We start from the raw sequence: 26,117 nt of genomic DNA, 5'->3' as shown, positions 1-26,117 counted from the left end.
CAGGTTTAGTTTTTGTGAAGTAAAAAGGCGACAAGGCTGACAATTTGTGCAGGAAATCAGTCAGTTAAGGGACTTCAGATTGTGGCATTTTGCATCTTGACATTAAAATAGTAATTTGTTTTTCGCCCGTCACCCACCATTATGTTTCAGTTTTGGCACCTCCAAGGGAAAAAGTTGGAAAATGAAAAAGTCACTGAGCTAAATCAAACACCATGTCCTTTAATATAAATTCATCTGTCAGGTCAAACACACTGGAATGTCCTGCATATATTCAGGAGACGCTCAACTCCATGAATCTTTCAAAAGTTTGTAAATTTCAAGGGAAAATATCAAGACCTTGAAGGTTATGGAAAATAGACATGGGCCATTAAAGTGCTAACATTTTTACATTTAGCAGAAGAAAAGTTATTGAAGTCCTTTTGATATAAATATTTATCTTAACATTAAATAAAAAGGCTATGTTCGGCTGTGTGCGTGTCTCTCTCTAGTTTTCTGCGATCACTATGACACAGCAAAAGTGTTCACACATTCAATTCAAGCACCTCCCTTTTTCATTTTTGTCTGTGAGCATCTGTGGAGCCTGCTCGTTGTCATTTTTTACCTTGAAAGTCCTTTTAAATGTCCTTCCATTTGATTTTTGGAAGGTGAGGGAACTCTGTTAACTCAAAGGACCAGAGACTAGAATATAAAATGCCTTTCATTCTCCATCTCATCCCATACATCTTTATGTGTCTGACTCTATAAAGAGGAACAGGAGAGCAACTTGTCTTTAATCTGCGACGACACTCCTTCTGATGATATCTAGGAAAGCGGGGAACAGAAACTGTAAAAGTATGTAGGAGGGTTTTCCTGGAATCAGGGCTCATTTCTTTGAACTCGTATCTTGTTATAAAGCCGACACAGAGAAGAAAGTGTGAGGAAAGGTTCCTCTGTATTATTCTTGTCTCACTGAATACAGAGGTAGCTTTAGTGTGAGCATTTGTGTTTGAGTTTGTGATGTCTGGATCCTGTTCTCTGGAGTGGATGTTCACGATCTGTCGCTGATCTGTCTTTACATCAGCAAAGTCTGAAAGTATGTGAGTGCCTTTTATTTGTTAGCAGACACAGAGGATTGAGCTGTCTAAACATAATGATCCCAATGTCAAACCTTTTATATTCCCTGGTCAGAAGCTTTATTTTTTCCTCTCGGTGACCCCAGGTGACCTCTCAGGCCTCAGAGGTCAGCAGGGGATTGGCCAGATTTAGGTCATTCCTCAGGGATTGGGAGGAAAAAGGCACTTTCTCCCAGTGCTGGGTCAGTCAGCTGACACTGGGTGGTCAGCGGGATGAGTGGGCCGTCTGGTGTCTGGTCCCTTCAGTCCTCACAATTTAGGGGGAATGCAACTTAATTTATGTTTATCAGTGCCTTAATTCGTAATATACTTCAGATGTAGTGCTTCATGGAGTCCGTGGGAAAATGTAGAAACCTGACCGAAATTATGACTCAATGCAGTCTGTTTGTGATTTCAGTTACTGAAAGTAAACAGTTTATGGACTGGACAGTGATTACACAAGAACACAACACAAGAATCCTGCTTTTCTTTTATCTCTCTCAGTATATTTTTAGTCAGAACACAGTGAATCAATGAAAATACCAAAACAATGTCAAGCTTGTTTCCAGAATTTAAGAGTTTATTACTTCGGACAGGGCTGCAGGGGTTTCCCATCAGGACATTCATTGATGAGTCCCTTCAATGAAATGTTTGTTCATTGAGAGGCTTAATGTCTAAATGGAAACATGGCTTAGTTTAGAAGGAACTGGCAGTAATCATGACTCATTTACATTTTTTTATTTTGTATTCCAGGAAAGGAAAGTAATGTGTTTGTTGTTTCAGGGGTTATTTTGATGGTGTTTGGTGATCTTCACCTTAAAATTCAGCTAGACAGTCACTGATTATTGATTGATAAACACATGCAGAACATCTTCACTAATATCAACGTCATCCTCTTTCCCAAAGGTGGAGGTCACTCCTAAGCAAATTTAAGTGGTCTCTAAACAGATAATGAATGACAATATAGTAAAACAGAGTTGTTACTAAATGAAAAGTCCTTATAGCTGCGTACAACTACATATAAGCATATTATGAACCATCGATTAAATGTTTAAAAACTGAATGCTTCATGGGAACGCTCACAGTAACTTGTTGGATGAACTGAGGATGAATATTTCTGGATCCAAAAAGTCAGACTCCCGTTGACCAAACTTCTCTGTCGGCCCTCATTACGAAACTTTCCACATCAGTCATATTCCAGGAGGAGCTTCATAAGAAATATATGATGAAACAACTGTGTCACAAACTTTGGAAAAGAAATCCCTCAGAGAGCCCACTCCTCTGTGGTTCTGGGATTCTTGAAAAGGGTCCAGCATGATGCTTTCAAAGAGTATGTAGCATGTGTGACCCTCTCCAGGACCAGGCAGGAAACTGATATCTCACCGACATTCTGCTCAGATTGCAGAACAGCGATGTTAATTTATGCTCTGGTGACTGAGGTGTATCCTGCTGATTTATGGGGCGTTTTGTTTATGGGGACCTCCAGATCCTCAGACACAGCTCCTGTCTGTGTGAGGATGGTCTATTTATATACACGGTGTGTCTGGGGAGCAGTGAAAGCCGGTGCAGGGAATTCCATCAGGCTCTGTATGGCACACATGTCTGGAGCCCTCCTCCTTTGCTCTTTCACCCCGAGACACGGCCGAGGAGATCACATTTCCATGTGTGGCAGCACTGATGTAGCGTCTGCAATTTACAAGAGACTTTTCTGGGTTTGCTTGTAACTCTTTTTGAGTTTAGGACAGTGTGGTAAACTGACAGCTGCTCTCACCTTCCCAGACAAGGCTCTCATGTGTTAAATAAGTCTGGCACGGATGAAAGGCAATTATTAGATGAACTAATGATTTTTACTGATTTCAATTACTTTAACTGCGGGTTTGAGAGTTAGATCATTGCAGAGTTAGATGAAAATTAGCTGGAGCGTATAATTAAGCAATTTTGATGAAGTGTCAGCAGCTCAACTTGACATTAACCTCAAATGAATGCCTGAAACCCCTGTGAGTAACACTGTGAATATGTGCAGATATTGATATATGCTTTTTGATTTTGTCGTGCAGTCAGTGCTTAACATTTATTAAGTGCTTTAAAGGAGATTTCAAAATATCAATATACGTATTGTTTATCGTGATATAGCCCGAAAATCTTATTTTGTCTTATAATCCATATTTCCGTGATGCAAAAATGCTTACATTATGTTACAGGCATCACAAATATGGATAGAAGAGCAAGGTGTTAAAATACCAACATTTCACAAGAAATCTGGAAATCCAGATAAAGCTAGAATGGCAACTAAGCGTAGAGCGCATACCTCCGCCAAGGCCTAACAGTCCCCTTTTGTACGCCATCATAGATACCAGCCACCAAAACATGCCTGTTGATCCATCCATGCATCATTTCTTGAGAAAATGTCAAAAAGCACAATGTTATCCCTTTATCCAGATCTGCACCAAATCTGAGTTTCGTGGAAATCTGTTCAGTAGTTTTTGTGTAATCCTGCTGACAAACCAACCAACCAATAAATGGATATGGGTAAAAACATATCCTCCTATGTCAACATACCAAATTTGGAGGAAGAATATCTGAAAATCTGATTTTAATAAAATACAAATTCTTGCTTTAAAATGGTTTAATCCATCATAAAGACATCTGATTAAACAAGACACAATATCTGTGCTCAAACATACAAATCTGGCACAGGAAACCCTGACATGTGTCAAAAAGTGTATCAACATGCTGATACTAGCTCAATCTTTGGTTGCAGGAGTGTCTTGTCTTTACTTAAATCAGTGCTTTCCTGATCACCCGCAGGTATCTCCGCAGGTCAAGTCTCCTTGGTCGGAGTCGATGAACCAGCTGATGAGGAAACTCGACCAGCTTAATCTTGACATCGAGGAGGCTCTGAGTGCAAGCTCCTCCCCCTCCAACACACCCTGCACCACCCGCAAGAAACAGGTGAGCGTGCTTGACAGCAGTTTTGTCCACATACTTAGATACAAACACAGTACGTACTCTGCATTATAAAGCAGCATATGGACTGCAGCACTCCAGCCTTCAGTACTAATGGTATGGGCACTGTCACGGTTGGTACTGTACACATTCCTGTGAAGCGTATGCTGCATACTTGGTCATGCTTGTAAACTTCCCCTAAATCAATTTACTTTGCTCTGTGGAGAGAAAATCCCAGCGGATTATTCGGACCTGTGAGCAACAGGTGTTGCAGAACAGAATTTTATGTCGTGGTCAGTTTTGTTCCACATTAGGTTTAGATTCAAACAAGCTCTCTCGGGTCAAGCAGCGGTAACACATAAAGCCAGTCTGTGAGGGCAGATCCAGCATGTTGAGTTGTAGCTGTGTCTGTGACTCGTGAGATATGGGGATATAGTCTGTCTGCCACACTGTGGGCTTTGTCAGGCCATCTAATAGTGTCCTCTGACTTGTTTTATGATGTAGGTCTGCAGCCCTTAGATGTGATACTGCAGTGTACAGTGCTTCAGCCGGGTCAGAATGTTGTGGCAGGAACAGACAGCACCATTGTGCTTTTGAGGTTGCAACTGGGACCATGCAACTCTGTTCCTAAAAAGGGCTCGTCTCATGGTGGCATGTTTCATGAAATATCCCACTAGAGTTAGCATTCAGGAACAAAAGTGCTCTTTCGGGGTCCATATGTATGTACCGCACAGAGGAGCTATTGTACTGGAGGGAGTTTGTATGATTTGGTCCATTAGGAATGGTTGAGAGAGGCTCACATGCCTCCCAGGCATCTGCATAACCATCCCAGGCATTCACCATTACTTGCTTTAACTAATGACAGGCGACTGGGCAAGACAAGACATCTTTACTGGGATATTTGACGAGGTCATAATCTCCGTCCTCTCAAGGAGATCCACACATACAGGCTCCTTTGTGTACCTCTGTCAAGCTGAATCGAGGCTGGAGATTTCACTTCCCCAGCAGTTGACCTCAGCCTCTTGTTTTCTTTCCCCCTGGCCACCGTTGAGACCGTCCTGTACTTGCCTGTTCGGCCACCCAGAGCCGGACCCACAGTCTTGATTGTTGTTGTGATGTTGTTGCAGTGGGGTGCTGTTTCAAAGTTGAACCAAGCCCAGAACGATCTCCAAAGACCGGATAGAAGGGGATGCCCGAGCCAGGAGAGGTCCTCTGATCCTCGCAGCGCCTCAATGGGAACGAGAGCGACAGCCAAGAAGACGGTGAGTTTCTCTGAACACTTCCTGCAGGCGTCACAGTCTCTCTGAAAATCAAACAGGTTGTGTGTAGTGCTGTACATGCAACTTGCTACATTCAATACTGTTGTCCAGTTCTCCTCTTTAAGGCTGTGAGATACTAAATTCCTTTGAGTCTCCACAACTGGTTGCACATGTTTTTTTTTGTTTTTTCAGCTAAAATCTGGCTTTAGCCTTTTTGGGTGACTGCCATGACCTGTTCCTTCCTGCACTGCACAACCTAGTTCACTCTGATAATTTGTGACAAATTCAATGGAACTAAATTGGACTTTTCAGTCTTCATTGTTGAACTTAGCTCTTCGTCTTCTTTTAGCCTTACGGGTTTATGTTCCTGTCAAAATGCCGTGTAGTACGTCATCATCCAGATCCATTCTAGATGTTTTAGTTGCTTTAAAGTTACTTTTATAAGAAAATGAGGGTACAAATACATGATGGCTGCGTGGAAAGAAGAACAATTTATCCTCTTATGAAAGTATTTCCCTAAACTTTCTTATCAGAGTCCTTCATGAATAAAACCACACTCTGTGAAACCTACATTTCACAATCACATATTTGACCCTTATGCCATGATGTCTGTGCTGACAGAAGACACAAAAAGTTGCAGAAGTGGATTTTTTTTGTTAAGATAAATCCATCACCAGTTGGCCGAAATTCTGACATTCCCTTCTGTGCAGCTGCTCTTTCCTCTACATCGGTAAATATTTGAGGTTTGCGTTGGGAATAAGGTCAGCTTAGGCATTCTCAAACAAGCAGGACTCACTTCTGCTGGACAAAGTATATAAATGTCACTATTCAGCCGCCCTAAAGGAAACAGACAACTGAGAGATTTGCAGAATGCGGGGCGGGTTTAAATTAAAGCCTTTCAGCTCGTGCTTTGTGCTTTCCTGATGGCTCCGCTGCAACGTGATGGCAAACAACCTGCTTATAAGAGCAAACTGTGGCCGTCCGCTCAGACTCTCCGACACTTTCTAATCTCATTCAGTGATATCAGATATAATTTGGCACCATGTTTCCTTGTGTGTCAGGCTTATCAGTATATTTTATAGACTGGACGTAAAGAGAGGGCTGAGACAGACTGCAGTGTAAAGAAAGATTATTTTGTCTGCGGGCACTTCAAATGAAATGAAGTTTAGTTCTAAGAGGTGTTGCCACCTGTTTTTTTACCTCTTGAAAATGACGGCAGCATGGGTGAAAACTTGGCATGAGGACAGCTGGGAATGTTCACATGTGTTAAAGACAAGAGTATTTTGGCTGCAGTGTAACCTTGAGCATAATGAGATCGCATGTTCAGCGGCGACATGTTTTGGGGTGTATGATGATTATATGTTTTTTTCTTGACAATCTCTCCAATTATAAAATGATAAATTTCACATATGCACTGCTGTTAATGATATCCTTGTAAGTGTCAATGTAAGATTCAGAGATGAGAGCAAACTGATCGTTTTCTGCATGGAAAACTGGGTGAAGGCTGAAAATTAGGATCGGAAAAATAGGATCTTACTGGCTAAGGAAAAGTTTAAGTTTAAAGGAATAGTTCAACATTTTGGGAAGTACAAAAGGGATAATGCATGATGAGTGACAAGAAGGTGAGTCCATGAATTTCTGATAATGGACATCTCAAAGGTCATCCCATTACTACCTTAGTCACTTCCCTACAAAAAAACTTTTTAACGCATTTTTCGATCAGAATCTAAAGATACTCATATAAGCCATAACTCACTTTCCCTGGCAACACCTGATGATTTGACTAATACTTGGAACAAATATGACCAACTTTGCGTATGATTGACAAACCCTAAAAAATATAATTTGACGGTCATGTATTCGAGTCCGGCCTCCACACCATCCATCATTATCCCTTACTTAATGGTCATCATGCAGCCAAAATTGAGTATTCACCCAGACAGTAGTATAAGCTTATGTGCTTTCTGGCAGACAGCTACTGTATAAGGCTACAGCCAGCAGTCCGTTAGCTTATCTTAGCAAAAAAGAATGGAAACAAGGGAAAACAGCTAACCTGGCCCTAACCGAAAGCAACAAAATTCCCCGACCAGCGATGTCAGGGGATTTTCAGCGAGCACACATTCCCGAAAAAGTCAAATTATTCCTTTCAGTTTGTCCACTGGGTTAAGTGTGACCTTGCAAAGTTTCCGATAACAGTTAGGACGACGTCCCAGCAGCACTTCACATGCAGAGAGATCCCCTCTGAGTCTTACATAAGAAGCTCTGGAGTCAGGATGAAACTTCTGACAGCAGGGAGCGAGAATGCGATACAGACTGAATCACAGCCTCGAGTCTAAGAATAAACAGGCGAACGTGTGAGCCAGTATGCCCTGCTCAAACAGGCAGTTACGGCTTTACTGCAAGATGTTTTATGGAAGTATCTGGTAAAAGTTTTTGGCACCTGTCCGACAACCTTTGACTCCCCCCTGCCTCTGTATGATCTCTATAAAGTGGAATGCACCTCATATCTCTGTCAATCTGCTGCACATCATGCAGGCTGAGCTAATCTGAGCTGGAATGTGTTGGGTGTTGATTTGGATGTCGTTTTGTTCGAGGGAGAGTTATAAGTTCATATGTTCATGTTTATGCTTCATATCGTTAGTTACGCGATGACTGTAAGAAGATGGTATGCACCTTTTGTGGACAAACTTCATATCAGCCATTGTCCTTAAATCACTTCCAATAGCATCAAGCAAAATAAGGAATTTCCAAGTTTTTAACTATTCATCTACCAGAGCTGCTCCATGTCGTATCAAATAAAAGTTATTTTTCTGACTCCTCAGTGCCAGATATGACTCTATACACTCAGCAGCTATAAACAAGCCGAGGTTTATGATGCAATTTATGTTTTCTTTTTTCTAACTTTGTTGTAATCCTCTGTAAACAAGTTATTCAAAGCCATGCAGGAGAAGAATTGACTGTATCTTCCATTTAAAGTTGTTACAAAGATGCTATTCTGTCTCTTTCATCAAGTGTATATGTTCAAAACCAGTCTTAAAAGATCTTTTTATGCACTGAATATGGAGCAGAAATGACTTGCTGATCAATCAAATTGTCAACTGGTAGGAAATGTATCTGACATTCACAGCTTACAGCCGTGTTACTCTACTTATTTGGATAATGGGTCAAGTCTGGCTCGCAGTAGGGTGCCGGGAGGCCAGCAGAACATTTACTAATTAAAAATAAACTGAGCAGATTCACACTGCGATTTTTAATTGTTTGTTTGTTTATACCAATTATGAATTCATGACGCTTGGCTGACAGACGCCAGTTTTGTATGAAGATACAAATTAGGCTGTTAGTAACACAGAGAAGGCTGATCTTTGAGTTATGGCCTTTGAGGCTGTGCAAAGTGCAGCAGGATTAGACGGTGAAGTGTTCAGGCGAAGACAACTTTTAGCTGAAGATGAGCAAAAGCAACGAAGAAACTGGTAAAATTCTGATCCGATAAATGTGTATTTCACATTCAAAGAGCTTGAATATGATGTTCATTCTGTAACTGGAAGGAGCAGTTTATATGTATGAATCATTCCAACATTTGAGTTATTACATGATAGAGGAGACTCATACAGGAGAGCATAAACCACAGAGTTTACAACTAAAATGCAGTTGCAGCTATTAAATGCAGTAAAACATTTGATTTGTCTGTCAAAAAGGCCCACTGTCATACCCTTGTACCCAGTAAATCTAGTTAATAAGTTAAGTTCATTTGAAAAAAATAGATTTTTCAAAAACAGATGATAGATTTTATTTTGTATTCATTTGATCTGATAACAGTTATTCATGTTGTTTCCCCTTGGTTTCCTTTCTATCATTGTAAATCATTTTCTAACATGTTATAGACTGAACAATGAGTCCATTAATTCTAAAAAGTAACTAAGCGATTCCTTGATGATGAAATAGTTTCTGCTCTGATTGTATGTTTGAAGTTGTCTTGACCTTGCTGCTCAGCACAAAGCCTGGTTGAGCCCAGCTGTACACTGTGTTCTGTTATCGGTGCGTAGAGACGTATTTGGGTTGAGGATTCCTAGTTTTAATTGGTGTTGACAGAGACGGGCAGAACAGAGGACGCGCCGCTCTGTCATTCGGACTGACCGGTCCTGTAACTGCTCTGTTGACTCTCGGGCAGGGTGTCATTTGTGCTGGGACAGCAGCTATCATTCACCCACACAGACCTGTCACTCCATATAAACATCCTTGTTGGTGTAAGCAAAGGGAAGTTTCCCCTCTGACAACAGCCCTGAAAGGGACTCAGCGCCGCTCCTGCGTGGAGGAGGTTGTCACTTTTCCTGACCTGCAACCTTTGACATGTGTCCGCCATGTGAGTGCGACTGCACTGAACTAGGGCGTTGTGTGTTTAAAGTGGGTCAGCGCTCGAGATATGCCAGGATGAAATACTTTCTCTTGGCTGTTGAAAAAGAGAGAGAGTGATGCGTTCAAGTCTTTGAAGCCTTGTCAAATCGGCACATCTCCGCCGGGGCCCAGCATCTGGTTTTTTGGAGTGCTAATTTTCATGAGTTTATTTCTGAAACTGGGTCTAAAGCTGCTCCTTGGAGACTAACTTATCAGGTCCATCGCATTTACACAAGACAGTCCTGTCTCTCTCTCCTCAAAGACACATGTAGTATAAGATTTTGCAGGCACCAAGATAATGATCCTCCCTGTTCCTGTACATTAAACTCAGGCTTTGAAGTCAGTTACAGAAGTGTTTGGTTGTGTGATGGAATTCTGCCAGACTGTGGCAAATCTCACAGTCAATAATGAGGGATACATCAGTGGCTGCACCTTTCAGAGGCCCCGCTCCCCTCTTTATGTGTAAACAGAGGTAAAAATGCATACATAAGCATATGAGTCATACTTTTATGACCTGTTTTCTTATTTTCTTGTTTCTTCTGTTGAGTCAGAGTGAGAGAGTTGGAGCCTGATAACCCTGCAGCCACATGAACACCCCTGGCGGTTCAAGACAGAAACCTGCCAGGAATTTCTTGGCTGCGACGCTCTCTTTCCTTTTAAATCTTCTTCTTCACCTGAATAAATCAAAAACGGGCTGCCAGGTGCCCGCTGTCCTCTGACCTCATATGCCGTTTGGCCTAAAAGTGTCACAGAGCACGTAACGAAGACAGATAGGGCACAAACAAAACCACCTGTCCTGTTTAATCCAGCCAGTTAGGTCTTTTTTGTTGTCACAGCAAAAGTGGCCACCATATAGGTCGCTCGTCCAGCCAAGTTCTTCTTTACACTGCGAGCGTTTCTGGTGCCATGACAACACCGGGGGGCCGTGGCCCTCATGAAACATGCAGTACAAGACTGACTTATTGTGTTGAGTCCAACTTCACAAGAAAACCTTTGCAGATATGTTGATAGAAGTTTGAATCTGCACCGCGTGGGCTGATTGCCAACTGACTGTCAGGATGGAGAATCAACAGTATTGCAAAAAGGCAGGCTGGGAGTTTTCTGCAGCGTTTTGTCTCTGCCAGCGCAGAAATGTGGAAACGGGGCAAGCAAACAAGAGCGTAAATCAGACCAGTGGGGTACAGAGGGGAAATAGAAGAGAGAGTTTGGCAAGAGAAGGGGAGCAATCCTGACTGGTCCAGATCAGGAAGATACTTCGAGTCCTCTTTCAGTCATTTTATCACCTGCTCAACTGACAACCCAATCGCCAGAGTAAATGTTAGCTCAGTATCTTCCTGCGAAACTACAGAGAAGTTCAAACTGAATGTTTCTTTATGTTACAACTTAATGTGTCTTTAGGTTGAATTTTCTATTTCTCTCTTGTTACAACGCTGTGCTTATGGTTTGGCCTAAAATACCTGTTTTGGTCGCCGCGATCATGGATGGAGATGGTCCGACCTCAGGTGAAAAACAGGCGTCTTTGGTTGCCACAATACCTGCTGGAAATATCCCCAGGTCTCCTTAAAAAGCTGCTTACTGGGCTGAAATGAACCATTAAAGCAACATTTTGCAGGAATGCACCTCTACAGTTTACAATTCACTTATACACCACTGTTGTGAATGTAAACAGCTGTACAAGTGAATTTGGTATGATTACATTACTTATGATTAACAACACAAGACATCGCAAGCCAGCTAATTCTAATGGCTAGAAGTCCTGCTCGGCGTCCGTCTTGCAACTTTTTATTTTACGAAGCTTTCACAAATTAATAAAAACCTGTCCAAGATTTACTCGTCTCTTGCCTACTTCTTGGTCACTGTTTTTTCTTCTTGTTCTTCTTCTGTCAACATCCTCATCAGTCTCCCTGCCTCTGTCATAATGTCCATAGAGGCTGCTGAGCCCTGTTGCGTTGCCTGCTCACTTGGCTTCAGTTTTGGTTCTTATGCCAGCGCTGCTCCTCGCCGGCATTCTCCCACTCCGAGCCTGAAAACCTCCTCAAAAGCTCCTGTGCTTGCAGTGTAAACACCAACACTCCCCTTGCAGTCCTCCAGAGTCGTCTAGCTGTACAGCTAACTGAGCTAACTGGCTAACAGCAGTCACAGTTAGCAGCAGTTAGCGGTAACTTTAGCAACAAGTAAAGCTATCTCTGTAAATCACAAACAGTTGAAGAAGAACAGTCAGAAAAAAACATTTTCGTCATGAAATATGATCCAGTTGTGTAACATAGTGCTGTAAAGCGACTTTTTAGGTTATAGAGTGAAAGAACAGGTGTTTGGAGTGCAGATTATAAATCAGTGTGCCATCAAAATGATTTCTAAGCTGTTATTTGAAGATATAATAGGTAAATCTGCATCACCCAATGTTTTTAAGTGAGAATCCTTTTCCAAGGTAACATGTGTCATCTCATCTTTCCACTTCCTTGTAACACCTCCAGTACAAACACTCTATTCCTGGGAAACAGTTCAGCTCAATAAAATTCAATAAAAACAGCACAATAAAATATTTTTTAATCTTCAGCTGAATGTTTTTAAGCTCCTGCTATTTCCTTTGGGTTTTTTTATTTCCTGACTTATCACCACTTCACTGACAACACATGACTGGGGATAGCAGGCTGGTGAGCACGACAGCAGCCTCCCAGTTAACAAGTGTTAAATCATGCCACCATTTCTGCTGTGGATGCCCTTTATTGCCTTTACAGCAGTAGTAACTGCACTACAGCAGAATGCAGAGAGACATCCTCTATCCCTGAATTCAAGGAACTGGGCGTGTGTCTCTAATGGTTTTCACAGCCTAATAATGTGAAATGCTTGTTTTCAGAGTGTAGCTCCGTTCAGGAAAAGATTATATCCTGATTTTTTTGCTCACATCTACCTTCCATGGTTACATAGGTATCCACCATCTAGTGCTGATGAGTTCAGAACCTACTGTTCTGTAGTCACTGAACTTTTGTTGTTTCTTTTGTCTTGTAGATATTCAATAAGATGACCAATGCAGCAGGGGCAGGTAAGAAATCATTTGTTACCACTTATCCTTTACCTTCGTGCCAATTTCACCTTCCACAAACATGTATTTCAGGTAAGATGTGTGTGTGTGTTTCTGTCCTGTGATGGACTGACAACCTGTCCACGGTGTTTGTCTTCGTCTCTGCTCAGTGCATGCTGGGTAGCACCCAGTGACCTGTAAATGTTAGAGAGAAAAATGATTAAATGTGGTAACAGTAGTGGCTTAAAGCAGCTACGGAGAACTTTCATTTTGTTGATCTGGGCGACCCCTGTGGACAAAACTGGTATGAGCACTGCTGCCTCCTGTCAGAAAGATCTAGATATGGCTAGAGCACTTTTGCTTTTGAATTTTTCTTTTTTAAACACAGCTGTTTGCTTTACGTGCTGTTTATAGACCTCGGTTACATGTAATTCTGCAGCTTACATATTCAGTTGCTCTGTAACAACAGTTTTGTTGAGCTAAAGCTGAAGTCATCAACATTCCCCTGTAATGTTCTGTCTTCATGATGATAAGCAAATAGCAAGATATAGTTCGGGGGCAAGGCCAACCTAAAATGATACATTATAAGCCAGATGTTGTAAGTATGCACTGCTGAACCACCAGACTACAGAGCAGCTTCTTTCCTCAGGCTAATACCTTTATAGAAACTGCTAATCTTCTAGCTGATGGTGTTAAAAGTTTCTCTTTGTACATTTAATGATTTAGAAAGCACAATAAATACTCATTTGAATGGCCGAAATGACTTTTAGACCTCAGCACACTTTTCCTGCGTATTCATACTGAATTACATCAGTCTAACATTTACTTGAACTGTGCAGGAAGTCCAATCAGTGTAGTAGCCTGTGCATTGATTTCCCATTTTAGTTCATTTCAACCAAGACACTAAACAGATATTCAGCTGGAGGAGAATTAGATGTCCCTGTATATCACATCATTGTTGTTCACAATTAATTTAAAAATATAGCAAGATAAGAAACTTTTGTACTGAAATATAGAATGTAGGCTCTTTTCCAGAGGTTTCTGTTGGATCTATTAAAGAATCTGTTCAGTCTCCGTCTACTATAATTGAAGCAGTGCTGCGCTGCTGTCTGGCACATCAGGAAAATCTCCCTGCAAGTTGATCCTGCACTGTGTCCTGGCTTCGCTCAGGACTCAGACACTGCTAATAAGACTGACAGCCACAGGTGTGTGCTTGCTCCCTCCCAGCCGGTGTCTCGAGAATGTCCAAGTGCTTTGTCCCTTATTTTAAAGCCTTCTATATATTGGTCACTTGGCGGGATGCAGTTAAAATTAGGCAGCGTGCCAGATCATTGTTTCTGTTTTGCTGAGGGGAAATATTTGGCCTGGTGTGATGTGGCCCTCGGGGGGCAGCTGCGGGATTTGGGTAGATGCCATTTTAGGCTCAGGTTGCACTCTCACATGACCTCAGTTGTGCATGATGGTACCGCACAAGTGGACATTATGGTCTGGAAAAAATTCCATGTCACTTTTATGCAGCAGTTAACTAATGTGTGGTCTGCGGGCGTGCATGAGATATGCCCTGTGACCGATCGCTGGTCATTCCGAACTGTAACTCTTGGAAACCTGAGTGTGAGACCACCGTGAATAACATCAACAAGTTTGTCAACACGGCTCTCTGAGGCTCTCCTCTAATACATTTATCATGATATTTTTTCCACCATCGCAAGCCGTGTATTCAGCCACACGCTTTCTCTTTTAGGTGCTATAAACCTTCCCAGAGACAGTGTCACTGTCAGCTTGATTATGTCATCAAGTAGATGAAATTAACGTGCTTTCAATTGAAATCTAATGACAAAATACCTTGTAAAATGATAATGTTGTAAAAAGGGACAAAGCTGGCAGAGAGTCAGACACATTAGGTGTGATATTCCCTGTTTGTATTTTACAGCTGGGCTGAGGAGACTCGGATACGAGGTGGCCAGATGGTTCCCGGTATCGACCATAACAACACTGTCCACCTCATTAAAATGACATTGTCCAGGAGAGGAAAGCACATTCTCTGGGTCCAGATCCAAAATAGCTGAGCAGCAGTGAGAAAACGCTTGGTATTCTGCGCTATAAATGTGCAGTGTCTTTTTATGGCTCTCATATGCACATGGTTGAAGTATTCAGCATGTGTGTCAAGTACACACAACATTTTCATCGATGGCTGCCTGTAAACAAAACACTCTGGTTAGCAAGCAGCTATTAGAACTAGAGCTGCGACAATTGATTGATTAGGTGTCAACTATTAAATTAGTCGACAACTATTTTGTATAATCGATTAAAATTTTTAAGATAAGTGACAAAATTCTCTAAATCCAGCTTCTTAAATGTGAATATTTTCTGGTTTCTTTGCTGCTCTATGACAGTAAACTAAATATTTTTGGTTTGTGGACAAAACAAGACATTTGACGATGTCAGCTTGGGCTTCTGGGAAACACTGATCATTTTTCTGAACATTTTTCCCCACAGTCATAGAAACCTGTATTTGGCTGCATCTCAAAAACTACAAGGAATTATATCAAATTCTTGGTAGCACTGGATCCAGAGCAAGTCTAATTGAACTAATGCATGCTTTGTTCTCATGTAAATCTTATATTTAACATGTCAAATGAATGTGAAACTTATTTTGGTGATTTTTGGCATTTAAGTCAACTTTATCTACCAGTTATAACATGATAAATATGTGAAATCAAAACTTGTCTTGACAGTCTCTGCAGTAAATTTATGTCTCCACCTATAACTGAAAAAAAAATCTGTCAGGCTTTTCCTTAACATGCCAAAAATAGTCATGAGTCATTAAAGGGTTGAATTTAAATTGATTTCTTGACACAGTGATGCAGTTTGGCATCTGAAAACACATCTACTACAAACACACACAACTTTGCATGCACTTTGCATGATGGATTTGTTTAGGTCATGTTTTTGCCTTATTTTTATCAAGTTACGTAACATGTCCCATATTGTATAACACTCTGTTAACGTTGGTTATTCAGTCACAAAGGTGATCAGTCAGTTGTCATAAACACTGGAGGAGCGGCCTGTAGGAGCCACCAGTGGGCAGCTTTTTTAAACTCTCATTCGTTTACATTTCACTCATCTCTGCAGTGCTTTTAACAGCCTTGAATTGTGTTGAACAATGGCCTGCTTGTTTGTCATATAGTCAACACTGAGATTGTGAAATGGAGATGGCATGTCAAAAACAGTTCTGGGGATTTTAAAACTCTTCCTTCTAGTTTTTTATATATTTAAGCGCGTCTATGGAAAAAGCACTAGACCTTTGAGCCCTCTTGACTTGTTGTTTTGTTTTTCCTGAGGCAAAAAACAAAACCCGGAGCTCCATCCTGAAACTGCATATGGTTATGCTCAGAGAACATTTGGTCTATGGAGAGAGCAAAAAAGAAAAAAAACCTTAATCCTCCCTCTCAAATGTTTATTTTCTGAAGGCATTACTCAACGTTTATAGAGCATTTTTCAAGTCTTGAGTAGATGATGGGCCAAAAGTGCCTTATTCCCTCTCACGCAGTGTAATTTGTATGGAAATCTATTCCCTATAGTCTCTTTAATTGCAGTGTGGAAATTAATGGCTTCCTCTGGTGAGAGGAGGCAGCTATGTTCATCCTCACAAACCCTGCTGCCTCAACCGACATTAATCATAGAATTAATGAATCCGCAGTGACACTGCAAGCTGAAAGCTCCCCATCCAGTCAGGTTTCTATCAGAGATACAGTACAGATAAGGAGGATGAAGCTGCATTCACCTGCCTGGCCTAAAACATGTATTTAGCAGTGGACAGACATAAGATTTTGTAATGGGTGTGTGTTTTGTAATGTGTATTTTGTAAATGTGTTTGTGTTTAACAGGAAAATAAAGTTCGCAGTGGAGAGGGGGATAGACAAACAGAGGGATTGACAGGGTCCAGGGAGAAGCAGTTATGCAGAACTCAGTGACTTTTAACTTGCATAACTAAATGGTCATGCGCTTTGTTATGATAAACATTACCTTCCCAAATGCCACAAGGGAAAATGACACAAGTGAGGCTTAAACAGCACTTTCTGGCGCAGAACTGAAAGTCCGAAGCTTCCAACTCTGCCTCTAAGCTTCTCAACAGACAGACTGTGTGCGTTTACACTGATCCTCTCTCTGAATGAATATGCTAATCTACTTTCAATGTGGAAATCTCCTGCTACTGATTATAAGGAAAACAAAGAGGAAACCTTGTGGATCCCTTGGAGACTTTTTTTTCTGTTAGTTAGGAAAGTAACGTAAAGCCCTGTGTCCCTCACACGTTGGTGTGAATGACTCCCAGAGAAAAGCTGCAGAAAAGAGGGGAAAGGGATATTTGAGTGTTTTAAGCCGGTGTTTTTTTCTTTTGCTGTTAGTGTTAAATGTCAGCTTGTGATTGATTCCAAAATGCAGCCTTTATTGATTTAGATGTCAGGGTCTTCTAATCAAGCTGCAGACTGAGAGGATTGTCTTTGTCATGTGCTCCAGACTGGGAAAGTTAGACGAAGTAAAGGTTGAATGTGTGGGATGTAAAGCCGGAGAAATGTGCAGCCAGCACAGTCACTAGAACAAAATCATGCCACTGTACTGTTCTGTAAAACACAGATACTTTAAATGTGTGTTTCATACATATCTTATCAATATTTCTTCAGTACCTGTAATATCATGTCAGATTATATGAGCTGACTTTCATCTCAGAAGGAAGAGTAGAGGATGTTGGTGGTGGGTAGCAGGCAAGACAGTTGCCAAGCGAGAGAGCACCATTCACACAATAAAATTGTGGATTATATATTTTTTTTAAGACAGGACCACGCAGACACTTGGCATCCATGTCATTGTGAATAATGATATAATGTACGTCAGGCGCATATCTGAGATTTGCAGGAGCGTACATTGCCAACATTTATTTTGGTGGTTGGGTTTTGGCAGCAAGCGTTTCTACTAGAAAAATGAATTATATTAATATTTTTGTTTTGGCAACATTCCTGGTGATGTGCAGTGATGGCTGTGGTGTTTTGCGGTGCACATACTGTGCATAACAAAGGGCAGTTGAATGGTGTCAACAATGCAGTGACGCACTTTCCCCTGAATTATCTGTTGATGAAGTTAGAGCGTCTGTAGGTTCTGTATTTCATTATGTAAGTTTCTCCACTTTGGGTATCCCTGTTTTACTGCTGTTGCTGCTTGTAGTAAGACAGTAGTCGTGTCTCATCTTGTGGATTTTGTCCTGATTGACATCAGGTGTTTTGATCCAGTGTTGGTGGACGATCAGGATGTAAAACCTTTATTTATTTATGTGAAACATCATCCCAGATTTTACAGTCAAGACGAATATGAAAAATGTTGAGTCAGTTTCACTTGAAACAAAGAAAACTTCTAACGTGCCTTGATGATTTGGATTAATGGCGCAGCAGAGTTACAGTCATTTACCAGCCTTTAACTCCCACTGTATGAGACTGGCCAGTATGAGCATCCATCTTAGTGTGAAATGACTCCCCTGTGGGCCCCCGGTGAGTATACACTGCTGTATAAATCACCAGTCCAGTTATGGATGAAGCACTGGTGGGTATTATATAATGCCTATAGCTGCTAATGCATTACAGCAGGCTTGCCTTGTCTGTTTTTGCCTCCTGCATGTCCCTCAGCTGTTCTCAGAGCCTTCAGTCTCACCCAGGGTCACTGCCTGCTGGTGGAGGCTGACTGTGACCTCAGACAGCTGCAGTCTCTCTCTCTCTCTCTCTGGAGGCCTGTTAGCGACCGTAATATACACATCACAAGGCTTCGTGGCAACAGATGAGGACATATGAAACAGCCTGTCACCTACGTAGTTGTCATCAGAACATGAACACGGGGGCAGAATATTGAAATCATATGTAACCCTGGATGTTTTGAGCTGTGAGCAGGATTATTAACTAATCTTGTTGTTATTCACTGACCTCAGTGCTGTTTTTATTATGAAATCTTTCTTGTTGTGACAGAAAAGGTCCAGACTTAGCTAAGTGTCACATAGTCCCCAAGGGGAGTCCACAAGGTTTTTAAAGGAACAGATCATTTTTGAAGAATTAAACCCTTTTTTTCCTACTAGAATTGTGCAAACCGTGATTATTAATGTGCTGCCGTAACAGCATCCAATCTTCTCGGAAGACTTTCCATCAGATTTTGGAGCCTGGCTGCAGGGATTTGTGCCCATTCAGCCCCAAGTGAGATGACCAAAGTCACGGATGGATGTTGTACGATGAGTCCTGGCTTTCAGTCAGTGCTCCATAAAGGTGCTTGATGGGGTTGAGGTCAGGACATAGGCCGGTCAAGCTCTTCCTCAACAAAGATTTCTTTATTGTATTCTTTTATGGAGCGATGGAAGCACACTATTGCCGTAAATATCACTGGCTGCATATTTAATAATATTGATATAAAGAGTTGATTATCAATAATATTTCATAATAGTTGAATAGTTCATTAATAATCTTCAGGTCAAATACTGTAGTCACTGCAGCTCTAGACTGCTGTAGCATTTTAGATTCCTTTTCATTTGAAAGGGAGTCCTCATACTGTTAATAATGGTCAGATAACCTCCAATGTAATCATCTTTTGTCATTTCAATCATTTCTGTTATTGTGGCTGTGGGCACCTATAAACCCACGGATCAAAATGTTTACATGATACATTCTTGTTATTCAAAGTGAAAATAGTGACAGACCAGCTGCCCCTCTTTAAAGGCATATTGTCATCATTTTGCTCAGCGGTGGAAGAAGTACTCAGATCCATTACTAAAGAAAAAGTACCAATACTACAATGTAGAAATACTCTGCATCCAAAACGCCTGGCCTGGCATAATTTCTATCTGCCTTCATGTCTTCACTTTTGAATAATTGAATGATTAAACTAGCTTTTTGTCCTGCGTTGTTGGTAGTTGCTTCTGTGAGGACAACAGAAAGTGACTGGGAATCTTTGCGACAATAATAATACTCGGAAAAGTATTAACAAGAAAATGTTCTTAAAGTATCAAAAGTGAAAGTACTTGCTCTGCAGAAACATGTGACTGATGCATGATTCTGATATTATTAGATTGTTAATTTTGGTGCATCAATGTGTGAGCAGCACACTGTTGCTCAGGCTGGAGCTAGTTTTAACTTTTACATTTACAGTGCACAGTTTAATCCAGTGCAAATACATGAATAAGACATTAACATTTCTGTACAAATCTGACACGAACGAATGTGGCTAAGCTTGAATGTGCTGATGGGAAGAGAGACTCGTCTTCCTTGTGAACAGTCCTGACATAGGAGTCATCACAACACAGGACTATTTAAACTTGGTTTAAACATGTCAATGAATCCGTCCTACTTCTGTGTCGCTGCAAAGAGTTTGTGTGGCGCATTTAGAAGTGGCGTCAGTATTGAGCAGAAAAGGCAACGAAGCACATTTTGTTCCACAGCGCTGTTTGAATATGGCCAAGCATTTTCATCTGCTCTGTGACTATTTAAAGGCAGAACTGAACGTTGTGCAACATCTTGATTTAAAGCACATGCAGTCCTTAAATGCTGCAGGAAAATCCACTTTCATGAGTTTGTACCGTTATTTCTGTTCCCCCGTCTATCCGTTGCCTGACAGGTGCCAGATCAGTGACATCATGCGCTAAATTTATAAGGAAGTCGTCATTTGTAGATCCAGCTCAGACTATAAAGGGTGCTGCTGGCATGACGAGTGCATGAAAAATTCCACACATGGAAAGATGGAAAATGACTTGTGGTTTCCTGAGAGCAGAGGCCAGCTCGGCTGTTTGACAGGGAAAGAGAAGGAGGGGGGGAAAAAAAGAAGCCTGGTAGTATTTCTAGACTTTCCTTTGTATATACAGTAATTTGTCAAGGTTGTGAAAACATTAGAGAAACTATTTGGTTAACCCGCTCTGAAATCTTTTAACGTTTTTATTGCAATTTCAACATTTTTACTGCAATTATTGTAGCGATCATACATAAAATAGAACATAATATCATTTAATAGTGCCTTCAAGGCCTTCGTAGTGAATGAGATCATCATGTTCAACAATTCCCATCATGTTAGGGCAGAATTTATCCCCCAGTATAAATCAACTGGTATGATCCTGACATGACGTGTACGTGTGTTTGAACAGAAACCGTCTTATCTTTAGTGAGAGGAAACAGGTTTATTGTCCTGATTTTCAATTATTTCTACACCGCCAATTAGAAAAGAAGCAGCCAATAAATCGTTTGGGGACGACTTCCTCAAAGGTGAGAGTGTTTTCTGTGTGCGTCTTGAGGAATTTAGGCCTGGGCTTTGTAAAGTAAGGGGAAGGAGACGTGGGCAGCCGTGTCAGGATGCAGGCCAGTCGCAGGAGGACAGGCAAGCTGTGTGTCCAAGTGTGTAAGTGTGTGTGTGTGTGTGTGAGGCAACACAAAAGCTAACAGGTTGGTCCAGCACTCAGCTGCCAACTGAGAAGAAAGGCAGAAACAAGATTTAGGAAGTAATGAGCCAGGAAGGGCCACACCACCTCAGGACCCTGCACCAGGATGTAGTGACTAAACAGTCAACAGGCTCCAGTCCTGTTATCTCCTTTTGTGTGTGCGTGTGTGCACAGCTTTCCTATGAATGCACACCACTCTGCTGGAAATGAATCCAAACAATAACTCCTTTCTCATCCAAATCTGCTGCTCCACTTTGTAGTTCCTCAGTGATCCTGCTTACACACACGTTCTCTCTCACACACACACACAGTTTCCAAGCCAAGAACATTTCCGCAGGGTCGGTTTAGATACAGTAACCACATTGGCTCTGTCACTGGCCTCCCAAATTTCCCACATAAACCACAGAGATTCCAGATGTTGCAGGGAGGCAAAAAGTCTGCGCCTCCGCTGGGCCCACGGCCCTCGCCTCTCCATCCTCGGGTTGGCCAAGCACGTGGCACGGCTCACACCTAAACACTGTGTCCTTCTGCACAGGAGCGAGGCCACGGGTAACCATGCTACTGGAGATTTACATAGCTGTGCGCTTCCACCTGTACCCGGATAACAAAAAAGCACAGCCCTCCGTTAAAAGAGACTCTGTCCTGGGGCAGTGTAGCACTGCAGCTTTCTTGTGGTTTCAGACCTGATTAAACAATTTGGCTCAGCAATCAAAGAGCAATAGCAGGCAGAGGCAGAGCAGACTTCCTGCATCCTCTCCGCTCTCCGGCTCGCCGGCTTTAAAAGTTAAGGGCCCAGCAGGACCTGTTTGTGTCTCAGTTTGAAAACAATACCTGCACTGTACTTCCAGCTTATCACGGCTGATGAGTTGAGCAGAATTGTAGGCCAAGCTGATTACAGTCCACACACGCATCCTTCAGAAAACCGATCATTTGTTTGCTGTTCAAAGTATAAATTCTGCTTTTTATTGTTTTGGAGGCATGAAAACTATTTGTTTTGTTCTTGTAATGCAGAAAATCATTTTCCTCTGTGTTGCCAACATAACTCAGCTTTGCAAACATCTGGTCTGAGTGTTCACACAGATGTTGACTGCCCGGGTTTGGTTTCTATTAAATAGAAATGTTTTGTACAAAAAGTTGGGACACTGTGTAAATAAAAACAGAATGCAATCATGTACAAATAAACAGTGTTTACCGACAAAGTTTTCCCAAGCCCATGGAGTAAAATCATGTGTTTCACAAAGTGGTGAACCTCGCCCCATCTTTGCTTCCACAACTTTACCGGTCTTTTGTTGCTCCTGTAGTTGAAATGTGAAGCTGTCATCAAATTCTGAATTCTGAAAACTGAACCTCACATCATATTAATATAATTCAAACACTATTAAACTTAAAGGTAGAATCAGTAAGATTTGTCCAAGCTGGTCATAAACGCACCAGAAAGATAGCTGATAGTTAAATCTCATTCCCAGTCTCTGTCTGTTTCTGTTTTGTTGACGTCTGCCATGCGTGAAATGCACTGATAAGTTAGAAAGATAAGTTATAAAATAAAATAAATTAAAATAGAAATAATCGATAATTCTCCTTAGATGCATTAAAACTAAAGTAAGAAGCCTGTTTTGAAAACGTAAGGGGGAGAAAGTACAGATATTTGTGTTAAAATGTAAGGAGTAAAAGTATGACGATACCTGAAAAATCTACTTAAGTACGATAGCAAAGTATTTGTACTCTGTTACTTCCCACCTCTGGATATTTCTCATGAGAGGAAAAACTACAAGACCAACTGTAGTTTCATTTTAAGCAGCTGTCATTTGCTCCTTTGGTCTTTGTCAGACTCTTAAACTCCAGTTTCTCCCCTGGGATGAGGCTCAATCTCGAAACATAAACATCGACTTCCTGTTTGAATTTGTTTCATGGAGGCTAATGTCATGCTACAGTATATCACAAGATGTCATGTATGAAGAGTCGCCCTGTTGCTGTGTAGCTGCCTCGGAGCAGAACTCCCCTAATGTGAATTTCACATCGTCAGAAAGGTGATGGAGATTAGTCCCCGGTGGAAAAAAGGAGACTTGAAATCAGCTTGAAAATGACTTAAAATCAATAAAACATGAGCTTATTTTACATCCGCCACCTTCGAGAGAGGAGAAGTGAGATGGAGGGAGTGAGAGTGATTGAGAGAGAAATGTACCTCTGTGATTAGATCCTCATTGCTCTAATAGAAACCAGGTGCCGGACGGTGGTGTAAATGTTTTCCCATGCATTTTTGCGGGCAATGCAGGCTTAACTGATTCAGACCTGACAGCATTACATGCTTTGTCATTCAATGAAACAATAGCCACGTACGCTTGTCATGCCAGTTTTACGTTCTTCGGGCCTCTTTATAGAAACTTTGACCCCTGCGAGCTCTCACTTCTACATACGTTTCATGATATGGAAATAAATGTTTGAGTTATATATGTTAAGTTATGTAACAAACTGCTGCAGCGGGATGCAGTTATTTTATATTTCTAAACATATCTGACATAATTGATCACGTGTTTGGGAATTAATGAATCTATAAAGATGAAACTCCACTGAAGGATGAATCTATGACGTTACAACAGGCGGCCCTCTAAGAAAACAGAATTAGTGGCCACTTTAATGGATTGGGACCAAAGTCTCCTCCTTCCCCAACCCCATAATCTAAACCCAGATATACACCACATGTGTGGCTCCTCTGGAAAAATGAACTCGACTTGGGAATATATGGTCAGGAAATTTATAGCACATGCCTGCGACGAGCCCTCAGGGGCCGGGGGTAGAGGTGGAGGGGCGATCTCCCCCACTCCCCGCTCCCCGAGCCTTGTTTCCATTAGGCTGGGAAGAGCAATCTCCCAGACTATTCAAGGGGGCCTGGTGTAAGACCTCCTGGCCAACAACATGACCCAATCGCGTAGGAGAAATCAGTTTCCTCACATCTGGGATTTTCCCACTGCAGCCATGGGGCAGCATTCCTCATCAGTCACCAGACACGCACAGCAACTCTGGAATTCAGATAACTTGTGTACAAATAAATATGTGAGTGAGGGGGGGAGGAAGAGCGGACAAAAACTAGCCCAGGAAAACGTGCCAGTTTTTCAGGGAAAACGGGAAAACGAGCGCTTTCTAAAAAGCTGCCTGGCCAAAACAAACAAGTGGGTGAGTCAGCGAAGGGAAAACATTCTCAAGCTGATTGATGTTTCCTCTCCTCGCATCTGCTATTACTTCCACTGCCAAGGACCACTCCAGAGGCTAAGTCATCGTCTCGCCACAATGATACTCGCTGCGATAATGCTCTTCATTGTGAGAGTTTTCTGTTATAGAGTAAGAGAGAGGAGTGCTTACCTCTCTGGTGATTCATGTCCAGAGAGGTCAGAGCCTTGTTGCTGCGCTTCCTCCATCACTTTTACTGTCGGGGGCTGACAGGGACGGTATTGTCTGTCTGTCCATTCCTGCCCTGTCAGTCACTGGGGATTGATAGCTTGTTTACAACTTTGACAACTAGCACACTCATTCATTATCCTGTTTTCAACCCATATCAGCCAAAGGATTAGTCAGATGATGGACAGATGACTTTTGAGGATTTTGAAGATTGTTTAAAGGGACAGTTCTGCCAAAAAACTCTTAGTGCTGTTTGTCCATCTGGATTTTTTTGGTGTGATTTGCAGTTTTGGAGATAGGAGATCAACCATAGAGAAATCTACCTTTTCTCCTATAATGGAAGTAGTACTTCTCCTGACTTCCTCCTTTGCTGCTGTAATGATAACTACTACCACTAGAGGTCTCCACCTAACAATAGATTAAACTACGATACGATGTGATGCTACTTTATTGTGAGTTTAGACTGAAATTATTTTTGCATCTTCAGGCAGCTCCACTAAATAAGATTATACACAAATTGGACATACAGATACACATATGGCACGTATTCATAAAAGCACAATTAAACAGTCATGACGATGAAATATATCCCATAATGTCCTCAGATCCAGATCTTATTTAGCATCACACTGATTGTGGTTTAGCAACAGGATAGACTGATGTATAAAATAATTGTTTAGCCTGTTGCGGCGCCTATGGCTATGACTGTCTCGTGCTGTCACAAGAATGAGAATGAAAATTTCTAGATGAAATTGCTCACAACAAGGTCTGTGGATTATCTTGAGTAGTGAGAGACATCACTGTTGTGTCTATCAAATGTATTTTATTGGGCTTTATGCACCATAGTCCGAGTGTCATCTGGTTCCATATCATTAGACGGAAGGCTGATATCTCCAAACCTCAGAGCTCACACTAAAACAATCCAGATGAATAAAGCACGAGACAAAAAGGAGAAAAGTACATATTTTTTCTTTGATTTTGTAGCAAATAGACCACAGGTCCTTTATAAAATGAAGGATGAGTTATTGTTTAGTTTAGTTTTGTTGTGTTTTTGTTTAGTTTTGGTGTTAAATTGGCAGAATTTGTGTGTTAACTTTCAGCCTCTGTCTCTGTAAGCCTCCTGGTTCACGTGACCAGCGTAAAACAAGGTGCTTGACTCGGCCTAACCCTGACCCTTCCTGAAAAGTCACAGGCTCAAATGAAACAGGTTCTCTAGACGTGTGTGTGTGTGTGTGTGTGTGTGTGTGTGTGTGTGTGTGTGTGTGTGTGTGTGTGTGTGTGTGTGTATTCTGTCCTTCAAGCTTCATTTTAGCCTGAGGTCCGAACAAGTGGGGCTGAAAATAGCAGCATGCTGATCACAGGCAAACAGGTTTCTCCCTCTGACCCACGCTGAACCAAAAAAGCAACCATGTTTTCTCACATATTTTCCATTCCTGCGACTTGCTAAACCCTAAAATAACGGTGACAAATTCAGTTAGATGCAAATGCAGATGAAAAGCTTTCACGCTCTGAGAATGATCGAGTTTCTTTACCGTGAATGAGCAGAAAGTTTCGATGTTTTG

General features: G+C 41.5%; 1 protein-coding gene across 1 annotated transcript in view; it reads left to right on the top strand.

Annotated features, from left to right (window-relative positions):
- The first annotated feature begins 3,944 nt into the window (after positions 1-3,944).
- The window catches only part of stard13b (StAR related lipid transfer domain containing 13b), a 58,340-nt gene continuing 36,167 nt past the window's right edge, over positions 3,945-26,117 (top strand). Inside the window, exons 1-3 of the mRNA XM_073486896.1 lie at positions 3,945-4,043; positions 5,165-5,299; positions 12,698-12,731. Of these exons, the coding sequence (XP_073342997.1) occupies positions 3,948-4,043; positions 5,165-5,299; positions 12,698-12,731 (265 nt within the window). The 5' untranslated portion in view covers positions 3,945-3,947. The remainder of the gene's footprint in view (positions 4,044-5,164; positions 5,300-12,697; positions 12,732-26,117) is intronic.

Source organism: Pagrus major, chromosome 2 (genome assembly GCF_040436345.1).
Source record: "Pagrus major chromosome 2, Pma_NU_1.0".
Lineage (NCBI taxonomy): Eukaryota > Metazoa > Chordata > Actinopteri > Spariformes > Sparidae > Pagrus > Pagrus major.
Note: the sequence above shows the minus strand (reverse complement) of the source record. Positions and strands in the feature narration are given on the sequence as shown.